Here is an 18,585-nt window from a genome sequence, read left to right as displayed (position 1 = left end):
GAATGGTGTCTGTGCGAGGCAACGTGAAACGGGACAGAGAAGTCTTATCAAGGAGTAAGAAGGAAACGAACACAGACAACCGAGGCACCCTAGAAGTTACACCAAAGCTCCTTTCCCATCAACCCTGATGCTGGGAGGCATTCCTGAGGAAGCTAGACTAAAAAGAGGTCGTGCATAGTAAAATACCTTCTAGCAGTGCATTTGTGGCTTTTTTCAGCGTTTCTAAATTCCCCTGACCTTTCTCCAAAAAGTACATGTTCCAACTGCTCTTCCCATCACATTACGCAATATTACAAGTCGCCTACTAAACGCCTAGCAGTAGCAAGGAAGAAGAGCGGGGGATATGGAAGCCAGGATACCGGACAGAAGCAAGGAAAGCCAGCCCTTCAAAGATATGTAATTATTTTTAAAATTACTGGCTTTCTCTAAACCAGCCAAAAGGCAGGAGGTCCGTCTGTCCCGGAAGCGACCGGCTCACTCCTCGCTCCCCCTTCCTCTTCCCCTCCCCTGTGTTCACGTGCACTGCATTGCCCAATCAACTTGGCCTGTTCTTGGAACAAGGAAAAAGTTCCTTGTATCCAATCAGTGTGCCCTTATTATTGTCATCCTTTACCAATAGGCGCTCCCATGCGCCCGCCTCTAAAAGGCACAGCCTAGCAGGGCTCGTAGTCCACCGGAAAAACAATTTCATAGGCTCTGGTAGACCTGGCTCCTCCCCTCGGGCTCATCATGGAGCCTGCTCCGGGGCAACCCGGGTTGGAGTCCGGAACCCCACTTTCCGGGTGCTCCCGGAACTCTCAGTTCAGACCTAAACCCGGAAAGCAATTCTCTCTTCCGCCCCTGGACCTCGGAGCGGGTGAGAACCCTGATGAGGAGCCCGGAGTGGGCGGGCGCGCTCAGCTGGGAGGGACCCGGAAGACACCGAGCCAGCCAGCCTATGAAACACCTGGGCCCTGTGTAACTCCACCTAGAGTCGGGGTCAGCTGGGGCTCCCGTGGAGAAGCGAGCCTTCGGCCCTTAGGCCGACCCTTCTCTGTTCCCCAAGGGACGAAGCTGTCTGTTGGAGGCAGTGCCCCCTGGGGTACCCCGAGAAAAAGCCGGATGAACCCAGAAGGGGAGGAAGAGGAAGAGGAGTGCGAGCCTGAGAAAGGGGGCCGTTTGTTCGCCGGACGCCTTCTGGACAGCCGTAGCCTGGATGGACTGAGTGGAGCTTGCGGAGGCGGGGCGGCTCCGCTCGGGGGCCCGGAGCAGGGAGCTGGTGGGGGCCGCCGGGCCACCATCTCCAGCGCCCTCGAGCTGGAGGGCACGGTCAGTCGGCACGGAGACCTCACCCACTTCGTGGCTAACAACCTGCAGCTCAAGATCCGCCTGAGCGGGAATCCGCAGCCGCAGCCGCCACTCTCGGCCCGGCCAGCCCCGGTCCCCGTATCATCCATTCCGCCTATAGATCCGGAGGTGCTGCGAGACCTGGAGCGGCTAAGCAGGGACCTGGGTGTCCGCGTGGAACGGCTGCTTCGCGGGCTCGGCGGCGCAGTGCAGGAGCTGACGGCACTGAGCGTGGGTTGCATCCAGACCTATAGAGACGCTGTGGACTCTCTGGGAGAAGCAGTGGATATGAGCATCAAGGGCATGTACACGCTGCTGGCCAGATGCGAGGAGCTGGAGAGGGCTCTGCAACCAGTTCAAGGACTGGCCCGACAAGTCCGGGATATCCGGCGCACCCTGGAAGTGCTGGAAGCTCTCTGCAAATAACTGACTGGAGAGGGTTGGGAGCACTCTCACTCTCAGGGAAGGGGTGATTTGGTGTGTATGCTGGTGGGATGAGACTACCGGTGTCTTATCTCTAGGCTTGTACCCCCAGCCTGAAACCTTGAGGGAGAACATGTGAATTGCCAGGGGGAAAGGAAAGAAAGGGAAAGGAAAGAAACCTTTCCCCCACCATCTTACTTGTGTCGAGTGAATCTCTTCCCATTCTATGAGATTTCTTGGCTATGCTGATAAGAGCCTCTTATAGATATGTTGTCCAGGGAAGCTTTCTTGTTGGGACAGGGGGTGGTGTCTTCATAAGAGATCTAGGTCCTTTTAAGAGAGTAGACTCACTCTTTCCCTGTCACTGTCCCTAAGAGCTGCTCCTACCGAATCCCTACCTGAGACACAAGGAGTGTTTTCGGACCAGGTTTGAATGTTAAAAGATGTGGACATGGGGGGGGGAGCAACAACAACAAAAAAAGACCAGTTCCATCTGTGACCACCATATTGTGGCATCTGCTACTGGAGGGCTGATAGCTGGTGGAAACTAATGTCTTCAAATGATGAACTTTACTAATGGCAAGTAATGCCCCAGTCTTTCCACTGTCCTCCAAAATTTTGTCTTCACCCATATAAGGAGTGCTTCTAGTAAGGGTGAAGAGAAGGAGCTTAGTATACTAAGTTCTGAGAATTTGAGTTCCTGAAGGGAGTTAAGTGCTAGCTTCATTCCTTCTAGGATTCATAAAAGAATTGTTGATAATTTTGAAACTGTTGTGAATCTGATCTTGGCCTATGAGCCAACATTTTTGACTTTCTGAGTTGTGTGGAATTAAAATGCTGCTACTGCTAACTATGAAACGGTATCTCAGAAGGGTGTTTCGGGAGGAAAAAAATGTTTTTTATGAGGGGGGGAAACAGGACAAAAGAACAAGAGAAAATTAGAGTTGAACATACCTGTCCCAGGAAATAGGGAAGGAGTCACTCAAGTCTGGGATAGGGGATTGAACACTTGAACCCAAGAGAACCAAGTGTTGGGAGGAATGAACACCTCAGCACAGAAGGGTAGTAAACAGACACTATACCTAGTCTCGGTTTTCTAATCATTTTCTAAGAGCATCGTTAGCAATGTTCGATGATATCTTACTTTCAGTCATAGAGGAACTCTGGATTCTCCACCTCCTCCTATGAGGAAGCTGGGAAACACTAGTATTAGGAGCTAAATTGATCCAAAGGGACTTAGATCCTGATTTCAACATATCATTGAATGAAAATAAAGTATGGATCACAGAAAAAGTGTGAGATATTTAAATAAGGGGACAAAATTAAAAGCCCCAAATTTCCCTATTCTGGGAACCAGATGTAATAACTCACAAAATTATACATTAACCAAATACACGATTTTTGTACAGAAATTTCACGAGTGCCGAAATCCTGGATTTTGTCAAGTAGGAAAATTGGGTTTTTGAGCCCCCTAAAGTGTGTGGGACTAAGAATAAAGAGTAAAATCTGGTTATCCAAAATCTGGGTTCCAGGAGAAAGCGAAAGCCGAGGTGAACGAACCAGGGTTGGGGGACGAAATTACTGGAAATTAGGGAATGATTAAATAGAATGAGAATCGAAACCCCTACACCTGCGAGTGTGTTGATAGAAGGTACTCCTTTCTCTGGTTTTCCGCTATCTCTAGTCGCCTAGGCTCCCGAACCCGAGCTTTTCTACTCACCCTTCAGTCAAGTCTCGGGAAAATGGCGCGACTGCACCGCCACCCGATGCTATTTCAAGGCAAAGAGGGTGGGAGTGATGAAAATAAGGAGGAGGAATAAACACCTCCAAATCGAGAAAAGTTTGTGAGTGAAACAAAAAGAAACCCTGTAGGCACCGCTGGGAGTCGAACCCAGGATCTCCTGTTTACTAGACAGGCGCTTTAACCAGCTAAGCCACGGCGCCACTTGATTCAGCAAAAGTTTTGTGACCCTCTTTGAATCTAGAACATCGTTGGTGTTGTATATATGAGAAGATACTCTAGTGAAGAAACAATGTTCAGTGGTTAATAGGGACCAAGACAAAGAGGAATAGGAGAGGGGAGAGTTGAGCTTCTTGAGGTGTGTGAAAACGTCTACTTTAAAGTAATGAAATTTAAATTTAAAATTGTATTCCGCCTATCCCGAACTGTGGGCGAGAAAGGGATTTGAACCACTACTTATATAGCGGAAAGAACTAACAGCCTGTCGTCTTAACCACTCGGCCACCTCATTCCCGTGAAAATACCAGTCTCTACGAATCTAGGAAATCCTTTCTGAAGAAAAGGCATGGGAATGTTTTCTCTTTTTTATTCCCATTCTTCTCTAAAGTAGCGGTACCCAATTCTGTTCCGGCAGGGAAAAATGGTATTTCTTAGAATAGCGTCCAGTTAAGATGGGAGGGGCAGGGTTATGGGAGGGAAATTACCCACAAAGGAAGCAATTCGTTTCATCCATTAACTTTTTCTAGTCTCTACTTTCCGGAAGATGAAGTGCCGAAAAATAAGAACATTTCCCCATTTCCCCCTCCTATGCTAAGTGGTCATACCAGAAACTAGAACTGGAAGGGACTTCACAGGCCATCTACTCCAACCCATTTTACAGATGAGGAAACTGAGGCCGAGAAAGGTTAAATGATCTGTCCAAGATCATAAAGTTGCATTTGACCCTAAACTCTGACTATGTCTCATCGAGAATGCAGGTAAATCGGTCAGTCTTCGGACCGTCCCAAGAATTCGGGCACCCTTTTCCTCGGCCCTTTCTAGACCCTCAGCAATTGGATTCTTCCCTTGTCCGAGGAAGAGTGGGGAAAAAATTACTAGTCCTATTTCCCCAAGCCGAGAAAAGGTTCTGATAAATGGGGAGGGGAGAAAAAGAAAACAGCAACTTACACAGTGACCCCGACGTGATTTGAACACGCAACCTTCTGATCTGGAGTCAGACGCGCTACCGTTGCGCCACGAGGTCGTCCGAACGTGATGCTGGACGTGCGACCTTATGGCTACTAGGCCATAGCAGCTACTAGGCGGCTGGAATGGCTGTGCCGGAGATGTGAATAGAGCAAGATGAGGAAGGCGGAGATTGTTGGGTGAGGTGGATTCGGCTGAGTAGATGGATGAATACGAGATAGAGAGAAACGTAGACACCGAGACAGAGAGCGCTCCTAGTCCTCTTCTGTGTTTAACCATCTCAGTTCAAAGAACTCCTTTCCCCCTCGTCCCTCATGTCTCGTTCGTTCTGCCTCCAAATCAAAAAGCAAAGGGTTCTATCTCACACTCTTCTCAACCAGAATCTCCCTATAGAGAGGGAGACGCAGGGCTTCCCACAAAAAACAAAAACAAAACCAAAACAGAATTTCTCCCTTCTCTTTTGACCTGATGAAAGATAGTGAGAATTCTCAGAACGTGTCTCTCTCTTCCCGCCAGAGAGTCCTGGTAATGACAAAAGACTCTGGGATCGTAGGTTTAAAAGACGGACTTCTAAATCCTGGAGAGGAAATCTTAGAGGAACGGCATCTGCTCGGAGTTGGCTCCAGTTCCCTGGCTCGCAAGATGGTTACTCCAGCTACTGAGGCTAGCTCGCAGCCTCTGCCCTCCCCCGTCTGAAGGAATCAGTGAATAAGAGAGATTGAAAAGTAGAGAGAAAGATCCGGAAGGGAAACAAGCTAGCAGGGCGGGAGTCACGAAATTAGCACTTGCAAGTAAGACCACCACTCCTTTAGAGACTGCAGCCAAAGGAAGGAGAAAGGTGACGTTGATGTGATGTTAAGTAATAGGGACAGAGAAAGAAATAATTTAAAAGAAAGAAAGAAAAAGAAAAGAATGCACTGGCACTGTAGAATAGGAATCTCACTCCACACAACGTACCGTGGTTGAGACCCCAGAACGGTGGGAAAAAAATGCAGCACGATTCTAAATTAATCTTTGTGCAGACAGCGGGGAAAGAGCAGCTCAGGTCCACCTTGATCTCCTTTTTCTCTAAATGAACATCACTTATTGTTTTACTATATACTCTTTTTTTTTTTTTGTTATTTATTTTTAAAGTGTATGCATGGGTAATTTTTCCAATATCAATCCTTGTAAAACTTTTTGTTCCAAATTTTCTCCTCCTTCGCCTCACCCCCTCCCCTAGCAGATAGTACAATATATGTTAAATATGTTGAAATACATATTAAATACAATATATGTATTCCTATTTATACAGTTATCTTGCTGCACAAGAAAAATCAGATCAACAGTGGAATACATTAGGTTCAAAGAACAAAATAGTCAGTAACTTTAATAATCTAATGTTTGACAAACCCAAAGACCCCAGCTTTTGGGATAAGAACTCAATGTTTGACAAAAATTGCTGGAAAATTGGAAATAAGTATGGCAGAAACTAGGCATTGACCCACATTTAATACCGTACACCAAGATAAGGTCAAAATGGGTTCAAGATCTAGGTATAAAGAATGAGATCATAAATAAATTAGAGGAACATAGGATAGTTTACCTCTCAGACCTGTGGAACAGGAAGGAATTTATGACCAAAGAAGAACTAGAGGTCATTATTGATCACAAATAGAAAATTTTGATTATATCAAATTGAAAAGTTTTTATACAAACAAAACTAATGCAGAAGGGAAGCAATAAACTGGGAAGGAATTTTCAAGTCAAAGGTTCTGATAAAGGCCTCATTTCCAAAATATATAGAGAATTTACTCTAATTTATAAGAAATCAAGCCATTCTCCAATTGATAAATGGTCAGACATGAACAGACAATTCTCAGACAAAACTATTTCTAGCCATATGAAAAGATGATCCAAGTCATTATTAATCACAGAAATGCAAATGAAGACTGAGATACCACTACACACCTGTCAGATTGGCGAGAATGACAGGGAAAGATAATGCAGAATGTTGGAGGGGATGTGGGAAAACAGGGATACTGATACATTGTTGGTGGAATTGTGAATACATCCAGCTATTCTGGAGAATTATTTGGAGCTATGCTCAAAAAGTTATCAAACTGTGCATACCCTTTGATCCAACAGTGTTACTACTGGGCTTATATTCCAAAGAGACCTTAAAGAAGGGAAAGGGACCTGTATATGCAAGAATGTTTGTGGCAGCCCTTTTTGTAGTGGTCAAAAACTGGAAACTGAGTGGATGCCCATCAATTGGAGAATGGCTGAATAAATTGTGGTATGTGAATAATATGGAATATTATTGTTCTGTAAGAAATGACCAGCAGGATGATTTCAGAATGGCCTGGAGAGACTTACATGAACTGATGCTGAGTGAAATGAGCAGGACCAAGAGATCGTTATATACTTCAACAACAATACTATAAGATGATCAATTCTGATGGAAGTGGCCCTCTTCAACAATGAGATGAACCAAATCAGTTCCAATAGAGCAGTAATAAACTGAACCAGTTGCACCCAGCAAAAGAACTCTATGAGATGGCTATGAACCACTACATAGAGTTCCCCAATCCCTATTTTGTCTGCCTGCATTTTTTATTTCCTTCACAGCCTAATTGTCCTTTTTTTGGTCCTTGGCTTTGTTTACCAACCTGAGCTTATTCAAAACATTAGCTCAGCCTAACACTTTGTGGTCATAAAACAACTTTGTATTTATCTCATTGGCTCTTGCTTCCATTTTAGGGGTATAGTTAAAAATATGCATGGTTTGGTGAATCTTCAATTCAGGTTAATTTTTCCCATATAGAATTTTAGTTCTCTGATCCTACTTAACTCTCTCCTAACCCTTTAGAATATGTTTAAGTAAGTAAAACCTGGAATTCCAATCTAAAAGATAGTTCCCTACAAGATTCCCATCATTTCCACCTCATTTCCTCATTGTTAGGGAAAATCAAATCTAGAGTGTTAGGATTACTAGGTGAGAACTCAGGTTGAGTATAAATTTCTTTTATTTGTGCCTCCATCTTTTAGAGAATGAAATTAACATTAGGTTAAATTAGAAGTTCTCAAACTCAGGCCAGATGTGGCCTGCTGAAGAGTTTATGTGGCCCACCGGGTTATGGCAATATGGCTTATGACAATATGGCAATATGGTTATGGCAAATGGGCTGAGGCCGGGAGACAGAGTGTGAGGTTTTGTTTTTACTATAGTTCGGCCCTCCAACAGTCTGAGGGACAATGAACTGGCCCCCTATTTAAAAAGTTTGAGGACCAATGGGTTAAATCAATAACTTATTGTTACTTGGCTAAGACTTGAAAAGAATAAATTCAGAGGCCAAAGCATGTGCCCTCACTGGAAAGTCAGCCTCAATCCTTCTCTAGAGTAAGGCAAAGTTGATTCAAGCCCTTTTGAAAATGTCCTCCCCACCTCTATCCCATAACTAGCTACACTAAAAATCTTTTCTCAATCATTTGGTTAACAGATCACAAACCAGTTGTAGAATAATTACAAATGTCCTATAGTCTATCGGAGACTCTTTTATTCCATGTCACCACAACTCTGCTGGAAACAGGTTTCCCACTACCCCCATTTAGGGAGGTACCATCAATCGCACTTTGCTATCAGGAAGGCAGCAAGATGGTTCAGTGAATCTGATCTTAGGCCTAGAAACAGAAAAACCCAAGTTCAGATTTGACCGGCTCTGTGACCCTCGGTAAATCAATTAATCTCCCTTTGTTTGCTTTAGTTTCTTGACCTGTATGTAAAATGGAGATAATAGCTTTTATGAACTATCAAATTCGATGAAAATTGTAAAGTGCTTGGTACGTTGCTATATAATTGGCACATGCTATATAAATGATAGTTATTATCATTGCTGTTGTTATTAACATACTAGTTACTCAAGGATGGGACAAATATCCTTTGTGAACAGTGTGTTAACAATCAGAGAAGGAATGCCTGAAGATTAGAAATAAGGCATGACAGACATATCTGCTGAAGATGACAGGAAAGGATAAAAAAAATCAAGAATTTCAAGGAGTGGGGAAAAAAAAAAAGCAAACTACCTTATTTTTAGTGATTAAGAAGGGCAATCCTATGATCAACAAGCTTCTGATCTCAAATGTCTATCGCTTAATTTTTTTATTTTTTTTTTTGGCACATACCATCCAATATAAGTGTCTTTATTCACTTAATTACATGTTAATGTAATTCCTATACTATATACTATATAGTAATATAATTAGGTATTTAAGAAGCTTGATAACATGGATGTTGATAAACTTAGACAAAAAACCCTGACATTTTCAAAAGAATGATAAAAAGATGAAATATTGTAAAGATAATATTTTATTAGTTAGCAAAAAACTTTGTTTCTACTAAAATATTGATAGTTATTTGTAGTTAGATATGATTAGATATATTTCATTTAAAAAATTAATTTAACACTTTGTGATACAGCAATTCAAAGGTCTTGATTTATCTTGATCTTTCAATACTTTAAGCATTAATGGCTATTATAACTAAAAAAAAAGCTGCACAAAGACAAGTAGGTCCTAAGAGAATTAAGCCTGTTTACTATATGCCAGACACTGTGCTAAGTCTTGATGTCAATCTTATAATAATCAGATGATGTTGAATTTCTATATTAACAAATAGGTTCCAAATTCCCTGAAACTTTCTATTTGGAAGATTTTTAAATAGATTAGAAAAATTCTTATTCTAAGTTTTGAAAGCATAGAGATAGGAGAACACACAGAGTCTTCAATAGAGAGGCTTTAAGTATCAAGAAGAAAAAGATGTGGGGATGTGTGGCATCAGTAATGTCAAATGATGCAAGAAGATTGAAAAAATTTTAAAGTACATTAAATTTGGCAATTAAGAGATTATTGGGATCTAGTCATTCTAAAAATTGATTTGGAACTATGCCCCTAAAGTAACGGACAATGAATACCTTTTGACCTAGCAATGCCTTTAGGCTTATGTTCTAAAGAAATCTAATTAAAATAAAAAGAAGTCATATATACAAAATATTTACAGCATATTTTTTGCACTAGTAAAGAATTGAAAGCCAAGGGGGTACCTATCAACTGAGAAACAACTGAACAAATTATGGTGTAAGTGTACAAAGCATACATACTTTGCATCTAGATTACGTAGCTAGAGAAGCTATATATATATATATATATATATATATATATATATATATATATATATATATATATATATATATATATATATATATATATTGAGAGAAATAGAGAGAGAACCCTAGAACCCTATGGTGGGGTGGGCAATTGGCTTGGTAAATAGGGAGCTGAAACCTTTCTCTCCAAACTAAGTGTTTCTCAGGTATATCTTCCTACTGTCAAATTTCCAGTAACACATTCAAGGACACTTCCTTGAGGGATGGAAATTAAAGTAATGATTACAGAAGAAAAGTAAATTTAAAAGAAGGAATTGGTAAATAGTGGCAACCACGCAGAAGAGTGGGGAGGGGGGAGTAGAGAGAGGTAATTAAACATTTCTACATCACCAATGGAGCAGACATTTCAAATAGGCAATGTTAAAAGGAAGGCAAGAGTAAAGTCAAGAGTAATAGTCTACAGGAAGATTTTTAACAAACCATATTGGCTGTTTCAACCAGTAACCAACACTATGACTTCCATGATTAAAACATTTCATTCTAGTCACCAAGCAGTCATCCTCTCCTATCACTTTCTCCACGACCTTCTCTCCCAAGTGTTTCATTGCCCACAATAAAGACCATGCCCTGGTGGAACTTTTGCTGGGGTCTGTTTTCCTAATTTTTGATTGTCTCTCCCAAACTACTACTTTGGGAAAATTCATCACTCTTCTCTTCCCTCAAAACATATCCTTCTCTCTCCTGTTTTGAAACTATGAACTATGAACAAATCAACTTTGGTTTATCAGTCCATTCATTATGTTAATAACATTCTGAACCAAAGGACCCCTACCTGACTAGCGCCCGCTTATATATGTCTCTCCCATTAGAATGTAAGCTCCTCCTCATTACTTCAATAGTTGTGGCTGCAAGAGCCAATTGCCAGGTTGTATTTTGACATCCTAGCTTCCTAGGATAATGGGTACAAACAATATTATGGTAATACCTGAAAAGCTTTGGTAGTAAAGGTAGTAAAAGTAATAAAGATGGTAGATGTTGTTTGATTTGCCTAGCCTTTTTTTTTTTCTTATTCTTCCCAAAGTGGGGTTAAGATGCTTTCACTCACTTTTATTATTTTTCCCCACATTTTAATCAATATTCAATAAACATTTTATTAGATGTTTACCATGTGCCAGACTCTGTTTTCAATGCCAGGGGATGCAAAAAATAAAGAATCTCTGCCCTCAAGTTGCTTACATTAGGTATATAACATTCTGAAGCAAACAAACAGAAGTATAGTGTTTGATAAACTCAAAAACCCCAATTACTGGTGAAGGACTCATTATTTAACTGCTGGGGAAAAAACTGCTGGGAAAACTTTTTTTTCTTTTCTTTTTTAAATTAATTTTATAATTATAACATTTTTTTGACAGCACATATGCATAGGTAATTTAATTTTTTTTTTTTTTACAACATTATCCCTTGTACTCCCTTCTGTTCCGAATTTTTTCCCCTCCTTCCCTCCACCCTCTCCCCTAGATGGCAGGCATTCCCATACATATTAAATATCTTATAGTATATGCTTGGTACAATATATATGTGCAGAACCGAATTTTGTTGTTGTTGTTGTTGCAAAGGAAGAATTGTATTCGGAAGGTAAATAATCTGGGAAGAAAAACAAAACAAAACAAAACACAAAAATGCTCACAGTTTACACTCATTTCCCAGTGTTCCTTTTCTGGGTGTAGCTAATTCTGTCCATCATTGATCAATTGGAATTGGCTTAGCTCTTCTCTATGTTGAAGATATCCACTTCCATCAGAATACATCCTCATTCAGTATCATTGTTGAAGTGTATAATGATCTCCTAGTTCTGCTTGTTTCACTCAGCATCAGTTGATGTAAGTCTCTCCAAGCCTCTCTGTATTCATCCTGTTGGTCATTTCTTACAGAACAATAATATTCCATAACCTTCATATACCATAATTTACCCAACCATTCTCCAATTGATGGGCATCCGTTCATTTTCCAGTTTCTAGCCACTACAAAAAGGGCTGCCACAAACATTTTGGCACATATAGGTCCCTTTCCCTTCTTTAGTATTTCCTTGGGGTATAAGCCCAGTAGTTGCACTGCTGGGTCAAAAGGTATGCACATTTTGATAACTTTTTGGGCATAATTCCTGATTGCTCTCCAGAATGGTTGGATTCTTTCACAACTCCACCAACAATGCATCAGTATCCCAGGTTTCCCACAGCCCCTCCAACATTCATCATTATTTTTTCCTGTCATCTTAGCCAATCTAGCAGGTGTGTAGTGGCATCTCAGAGTTGTCTTAATATGCATTTCTCTGATCAATAGTGATTTGGAACACTCTTTCACATGAGTGGAAATAGTTTCAATTTCATGATCTGAAAATTGTCTGTTCATATCCTTTGACCATTTTTCAATTGGAGAATGGCTTGATTTCTTATAAAGTCAATTCTCTGTATATTTTGGAGATGAGGCCTTTATCAAAACCTTTAACTGTAAAAATGTTTTCCCAATTTGTTACTTCCCTTCTAATCTTGTTTGCATTAGTTTTGTTTGTGCAGAAACTTTTTAATTTGATGTAATCAAAATTTTCTATTTTGTGATCAATAATGATCTCTAGTTCTCCTTTGGACACAAATTCCTTCCTCCTCCACAAGTCTGAGAGGTAAACTATCCTATGTTCCTTTAATTTATTTATGATCTCGTTCTTTATGCCTAAATCTTGGACCCATTTTGATCTTATCTTAGTATGTGGTGTTAAATGTTGGTCCATGTCTAGTTTCTGCCATACTAATTTCCAGTTTTCCCAACTGCTGGGAAAACTTGACAACAGTTTGTTTTCAGAAAAATATTTGATTTTTTTTTTTTTTGTATTAAAGCTTTTTATTTACAAAATATATGCATGGGTAATTTTTCAACAATGATCCTTGCAAAACCTTCTGCTCCTTCCCCAACCCCCTCCCCTAAATAGCAGATAGTCCAATATGTGTTAAATGTGTTAAAATATATGTTAAATCCAATATATGTAAACATATTTATATAGTTATCTTGCTGCATAAGAAAAATTGCATCAATAAAAAAAGCTGGGAAAGAAAACAAAATGCAAACAACAGAAAGAGTGAGAATGCGATGTTGTGGTCCACACTTAGCTCCCACAGACTTGACAAGAGTTTGGCAGAAATTCAATTTAAATAACATTTCCCACCATAAATCAAGATAAGCTCTAAAAGCAGATATGACATAGATATTAAAAGTCATGTCATAAATAAAGAAAAGGAGCAAAAAAGAAATTCTCTTTCAGATCTATGGAGAAGAGTTAATGACTAAACAAATGATAAAGAACATTAAGTGAGATGAAATGGACAGTCTTTTATATAAAATAACATTTTTACACAAATTTAACAGTAAATATTAGATGGAAAACAGATAATGAGGAAAAATCTTTGCAACTAATTTATCTGATAAAGATCTCATTTACCAGATATATGGAACCAATTCAAATTTATGACTAAGAGTTATACCTAAAGATAAATGATCAAAGAATATGAAGAGAACTATTTCAAAGGAAGAAATCCAAGTTATCAGCTATCATATGCGAATACTTTTAAATTTCACATTTTAGAAAAATTAAAAAGCAGTTTTGAGGTTCAATCTCACATCTAATCAGAAAAAAAAAAAAGGAAAATAATAAACATTGAAAAGGCTTTGGGAAAAACAGGCACACTAATGTAGGACTGGTGGAGTTGTGAATTTATCCAGGTTTCTGGAAAGTAATTGGGAATGCTGCCCAGAAAGCTATTAAGCTCTACATAACTTTTTAACCAACTATATACTACTAGACTACCTCAAAGAAATCAAAAAGAAAAGGACCTATATGTACAAACATATTTATAGCACTTCTACTATGGAAGACAAAAAATTGAAATCTGGGGGCAAGATCCTTCTATTGAACGATGACTAGACAAACTATGGTATGTGAATTATGGAATATTATTGAGCCTTAAGAAATAATGAAATGGATAATTTCAGACTAAACTGGGAGAACCTCTCTAAACTTTAGAAGTTCGATCAACACAATAACAAACTATGCGTCCAAAAGAATGAAGACAAGCCACTCACTTCCTGACAGAGAACTTAAAAGTGGCATAAAATAACATATATTTAAATTTATTTTGCCAGACTATGTAAATATATGTTGAACAATGTATTTTTTGGCCCAATTGAAATTTTTTCAAAGTTGTCCAAGGTGGAAGAGTAGAAGGGGCAGATTAATGAAACAACAAAAGAGGTCTGTTTTGAAAAATAAAAAATCAATCTTTAAAAAGAGTATAAGTTTTTCGAGATTTGGGACGATTTTTTTTTTAAATTATTTGCACAGTCAGCGTTTAGCACCTTTAGAAAGTTTAGCACTTAGTTTTTCTCTCATTCATTCATTCCTAACATACAAACTCCTTAAAAGCGGGGAAGTCTAGTTTTTTGTTTTAGTATTTATTCTCAGCGCTTAACAGTGCCAAGCATTTGGTAAAAGGTTAATATTCATTCATTCACAGTTATTAAACAGAACCCAAGGAAAAGGTCCGGTGCTAGGAGTTGAGGATGTGTATAGACAAATCATTACAAGTGCTCTGGGAACTTCGTTAGTAAAAATGGCATGTAAATGAATCAGAGTTAACAAGGATGAGATAAGGACCGGGAGAAAGAACTCTATAAATCTGCGGGACTGGTTTTATAGAGACCAGGGCAAATTCAAAATGACAAAGGTCAGTGTGGGGGGAGGAGGCGGCCACGCATACAGGGTCACATGCGAGAATCTCTTCATAGGTAAGGATCCCGCGCGAATGGTGCTTCCCGTAGTCTAAATTCAGTGTCTCGCAGTGTAATTGCTATTTCTCGCGAGATTTTTAGGGTAGTTTATCCCACCATAACAGGAAAGAAAAAAAAAAAAAAATCCTGCTGTTGCCGTAGGCAACCGGGAGGCAGCAACAAGGTGCAGGAAAGAAGTGTAGATCCCTAAGAGTCCGACGCAAGCCCTCGGAAAGCATGGGGCAGGTCTCTGGACTAGTGCCCTCTCGTTTTCTGACGCTGCTAGCTCATTTGGTGATAGTGATAACCATCTTCTGGACGCGGGTAAAATAATTTCTATCACAGCCTTTTTCCTTCACTTTCTCCGGGTCACCTCCCCCCCCTTTCTCTGGCCTAAGGTTTGACTGAGTAACGGGAGTCGCGCGTGTCTGAAATAAGCTAGAACTACGGTTCTTCTCCCCGGGTTTGCGCCTGCGCCTTTATTTACTTTCCAACCTGTGGCTTCTGCGCCTGCGGTTGCAAACTTTAACCATTTCTTTGCAGAAATATTTTCCCATCTCCATTAACGAGTTATTCTTTCTTCCCTCCCTAAGTGCAGTCTGGAAGGGCTACCTGTTAGAGGCTGTTGGTGCATCCTGAACCGCTCCTACCTGGGAATCAGGAAATCAATCTGCTTTAGGACTTAGTATTTCCGTTGTGTGACTTTAAGGACTCTCGGTCTGTGGACCTTAATTTGTTCCCCAATAAAAGAAAGAGGTCGAGTTGAATGAATTTTGGTTTTTTAAGGACCTCTCTCTAGCTTCTTCGTTCCATGGCTGAATGGGAGGAAGGGGCAGACCCTGGCTTCCCTGCAACTATCATTTCTTTTTTTATTCTGGCTTACAAATCCTGTTTATTCTTTTTTTCTTTCCTCCCTTAGGACGACAATATCCGAGCCAGTTTGCCCCCCAGTTTCACTTCTGACCAGTATAAGAAGGAGGATTCTGAGTGAGCCAACTAGGGTGCATGGATGGGAGAGTGTGGGAGGCTTCCCTTCCCCCGCTTTGATTTGGGGTGGAGGAATTGAGCTATTCTGGAGAAAATGCCTGGAAAGGGGGGAGGGGCTCCTGTTTGGGAACGGTGGACTCCAGGACTCTTCTGTCCCTATTTAGGCTGGTCACTGCTCTCTCCATTACATTGGGCCTCTTCCTGATAGAACTGGCAGGTTTCTTGTCAGGTGTGTCCATGTTCAACAACACCCAGAGCCTCTTTTGTATCCTTTCAACTTACTCTTTACCTTGGTGGCCAATGACATGGTTTCCTAGATCAAGGGGTGCTAGGCTGGGCAGGGTATGGATCTCTGATTTGACTTGGCACAAGATGGAGCCTTTTCTAAAATGGCGGTTACAAAGACAGTGGTCGAGGAGGAAGGAAAGAGAATTAAACATCTCTGCTCCTACAAACCTGGTTTAATTTGTTGGCCGGGAAGGGAAGCGAAGTTTCTCCCCCTTCCCTGCCAGAGGACCTAGTCCTGCTGGAATATTGCCCAACTTCTCCCAAGTATGCTGGGAAATGTAGTTCTAGTGTTTCTTTTCCCTGACTCCGCATAAGCTATCGGGATGCATTGTTGCGCGGCTGTGTCTTTGGCCTTCTTCGTCTTCGAGGCTTGGGAGTGCTCCACCTATTGGTACATCTTCACATTCTGCAGGTGTGACACTTGAGGGCACCTATCCTTGGCAGCACTTTCCCTATTTAAGGGATGCTCTGGAATAGGGTGTGGATTTGGGGGCTGGGAATCTTTCTTAAGAGGAAGTTTTTGATCACACCTCCCTCTCTCAGTATTCTTCCAGCTTTCACTGAAGTAATAATGTTCATCACTGTCTTCGTGTTAAAGAAAAAATCCTTCTGATTCTTCTACAAAAGTGGAGCGGAAGACCAAAAAAGGCTTTGCAACCAGCTCTCAGTCCTTGGAGAAAACATGGGAAAACTACTGGTGATGGAGTTTGGGGAACTCTTTTGCAATGTTTTTATCTCCTCCAAATTTGGACACAATGATATTGTATATTATGCTTTGTAATAAAACTCAACTTTTGTATTATAACTAAAGCTGGTGAAAGAGGAGCAGAGGCCATTCGGTGCTGGCTATACAATACATAGAAAAGAAGAGGTAGATGAGCAGGGCGTGCTGGAAGAGGAACTTGGTGCTTTCCCATCCACTGCAGGACCTTAAAGTTACTGGTGCCACTTTTTTGAGGATTGTGGTCTAGGCCAGCTAGATGACACAGCAGATAGAGCACCAGCCCTGAAGTCAGGAGGACCTGAGTTCAAATGATCTCAGACACTTAACACTTCCTAGCTGTGTGGCCTTGGGCAAGTCACTTAACTCCAATTGCCTCAGGGAAAAAAAAAAAAAGGATTGTGGTCTAAATCCCAGGAACTGGGACATGCAGCCAGTGACAACATGGGTCATAGAGGCTTTAAGCAAATGAAAGTCATGAGGCTTTTTTCCTTATGGGAACTCTTGAAGAAGTTAAGATTGGCTTCTTTAGATTGTGGTGAAGATGGAACAGCCCCTCATTGTGTGAGGACTTGAGGAAAGGCAATGCAAGAGATCACTCCATTGAGTAGATCGGGTTAGAATGTTCCATGGCTCCCAAAAAATATTCTTTATTATTAGTAAGGCTTACCTTGAGTGGATGTGACTTCTTCCCATCTGTAAAATGAGCAATACTTAGAATCACCCAAATTATGTATCATAATGGACAATTCCAGGACTGTGGTTAACTTTGTGACCTTGGAAAAGTCTCTTAACCTTTTTTGAGCCTGTTTCCTCATCTGTGTGTAAAATGGAGTTATTATGAGGAAATGGGCACGTGGTATCCTGTCTCCATCAGAGTGAAGTTAAAAGTTCATTTTTATAGTATAACCCAAATCTTCACTTTTTCCAACAGAATTGGAATGAGACATGCCACTTTAGAAGGCAAGAGTGACACTCCCGTAGGAAGGATTAATAGTGCTTGAAGAAAAGATGGGAAGAGAATGGAGCACCCTGGGGCAATGAGATAGGAATAGAAGAAACACCAGAGTCAAAGTCTGAATTTGTATTCCAATTCTGTTCTGGATTTGGGATAAATCATCACTATAATTTTGGTTTCATTTGTAGAAGGAAGACATTGTCCTAGATGAGCTCTAAGATTACTTCCATTTTTAAATTTCTGAATCTTAGCTTTGAAATGAAAATAAACGTAAAGTTAAAGCATGGCACTATTTTGTCCCTGAATGTTAAAATAAAGCAAAAAGAAATTGGGAACTATGGGTTGAGAACTTTTTGCTGAATTTCCCCCCCTCTTTTTTCAATCTTTTTTTTAAAAGGAATAGTCATTCTTTATATTCCTGTCTAAAAGGGATGGGAGGGTTACATTGGGAAATATAATGTAAAAACAGCAACAATAAAAACTTGCTATTAGTCAATAATCAATAAGCATTAGATGTCTATTCTGTACCAGACTTGGAACCATATACAAATGCTAAGAATGATATAAAGCAATTCTTCCTAAAATGTTTCTATATTATCTTGTATCTATATAATACTTCTCTGTACATGTTAGGGTCTTTTTACAATGGTCAAGCTCAATGCAAACAGGAAGTAAGAAGCCTGGAAGTTCTTTGAGGTTCCCAGAGGTAATTTCTGAGACCAAGAGACTGCCTAGTGGGCAGAACTCTACTCATATAGAAATAGCCTCATTAATGGGAGTGTCTCCTTCTCTGATTGGCTGTGCATGTGACCTCACAGACCCTTCTTAATAAGCCCATCTTAGGAAGAGGACAGTCCTGAGGGAGCCAAGTGAATGGATAGATAAGAGGTAAGGAGCTTGATAGTGAGCATGTGGGTCTCTTGAAGACCTGGTGTTCACTTGGGAGTTAATAGGTCAGGGCAATATGTGAGCAAGTATAATAAAAGACTTTGTTTGA

General features: G+C 40.5%; 2 protein-coding genes and 2 non-coding genes across 5 annotated transcripts; 2 read left to right on the top strand and 2 right to left on the bottom strand.

The window, feature by feature from the left end:
• The first annotated feature begins 662 nt into the window (after window positions 1–662).
• Window positions 663–2,607, top strand: BORCS6 (BLOC-1 related complex subunit 6). The gene has a single exon (XM_074311897.1). The coding sequence runs from the start codon at window positions 730–732 to the stop codon at window positions 1,750–1,752; it is 1,023 nt and encodes a 340-aa protein (XP_074167998.1). The 5' UTR covers window positions 663–729; the 3' UTR covers window positions 1,753–2,607.
• A 1,012-nt stretch (window positions 2,608–3,619) lies between these two features.
• TRNAT-AGU (transfer RNA threonine (anticodon AGU)) lies at window positions 3,620–3,693 on the bottom strand. The gene has a single exon. It is a non-coding gene; the product is annotated as a tRNA-Thr (tRNA).
• A 968-nt stretch (window positions 3,694–4,661) lies between these two features.
• TRNAW-CCA (transfer RNA tryptophan (anticodon CCA)) lies at window positions 4,662–4,733 on the bottom strand. Its single transcript has one exon. It is a non-coding gene; the product is annotated as a tRNA-Trp (tRNA).
• A 10,007-nt stretch (window positions 4,734–14,740) lies between these two features.
• On the top strand, window positions 14,741–18,172 carry TMEM107 (transmembrane protein 107). 2 transcript variants are annotated; one of them, XM_074311893.1, is made up of 5 exons: window positions 14,741–14,958; window positions 15,554–15,621; window positions 15,786–15,886; window positions 16,225–16,321; window positions 16,453–18,091. In XM_074311893.1, the coding sequence occupies exons 1-5, from the start codon at window positions 14,872–14,874 to the stop codon at window positions 16,520–16,522; spliced, it is 423 nt and encodes a 140-aa protein (XP_074167994.1). In that variant the 5' UTR covers window positions 14,741–14,871; the 3' UTR covers window positions 16,523–18,091. The 2 variants fall into 2 exon arrangements, with proteins under 2 accessions (XP_074167994.1, XP_074167995.1); XM_074311894.1 differs by lacking the exons at window positions 15,786–15,886; window positions 16,225–16,321 and having other exon boundaries at window positions 14,744–14,958; window positions 16,453–18,172.
• The last annotated feature ends 413 nt before the right edge of the window (window positions 18,173–18,585 follow it).

Source organism: Sminthopsis crassicaudata, chromosome 4 (assembly GCF_048593235.1).
Source record: "Sminthopsis crassicaudata isolate SCR6 chromosome 4, ASM4859323v1, whole genome shotgun sequence".
In the NCBI taxonomy this organism is placed as follows: Eukaryota; Metazoa; Chordata; class Mammalia; order Dasyuromorphia; family Dasyuridae; genus Sminthopsis; species Sminthopsis crassicaudata.
This window is presented reverse-complemented; position numbering and strand designations above follow the sequence as displayed.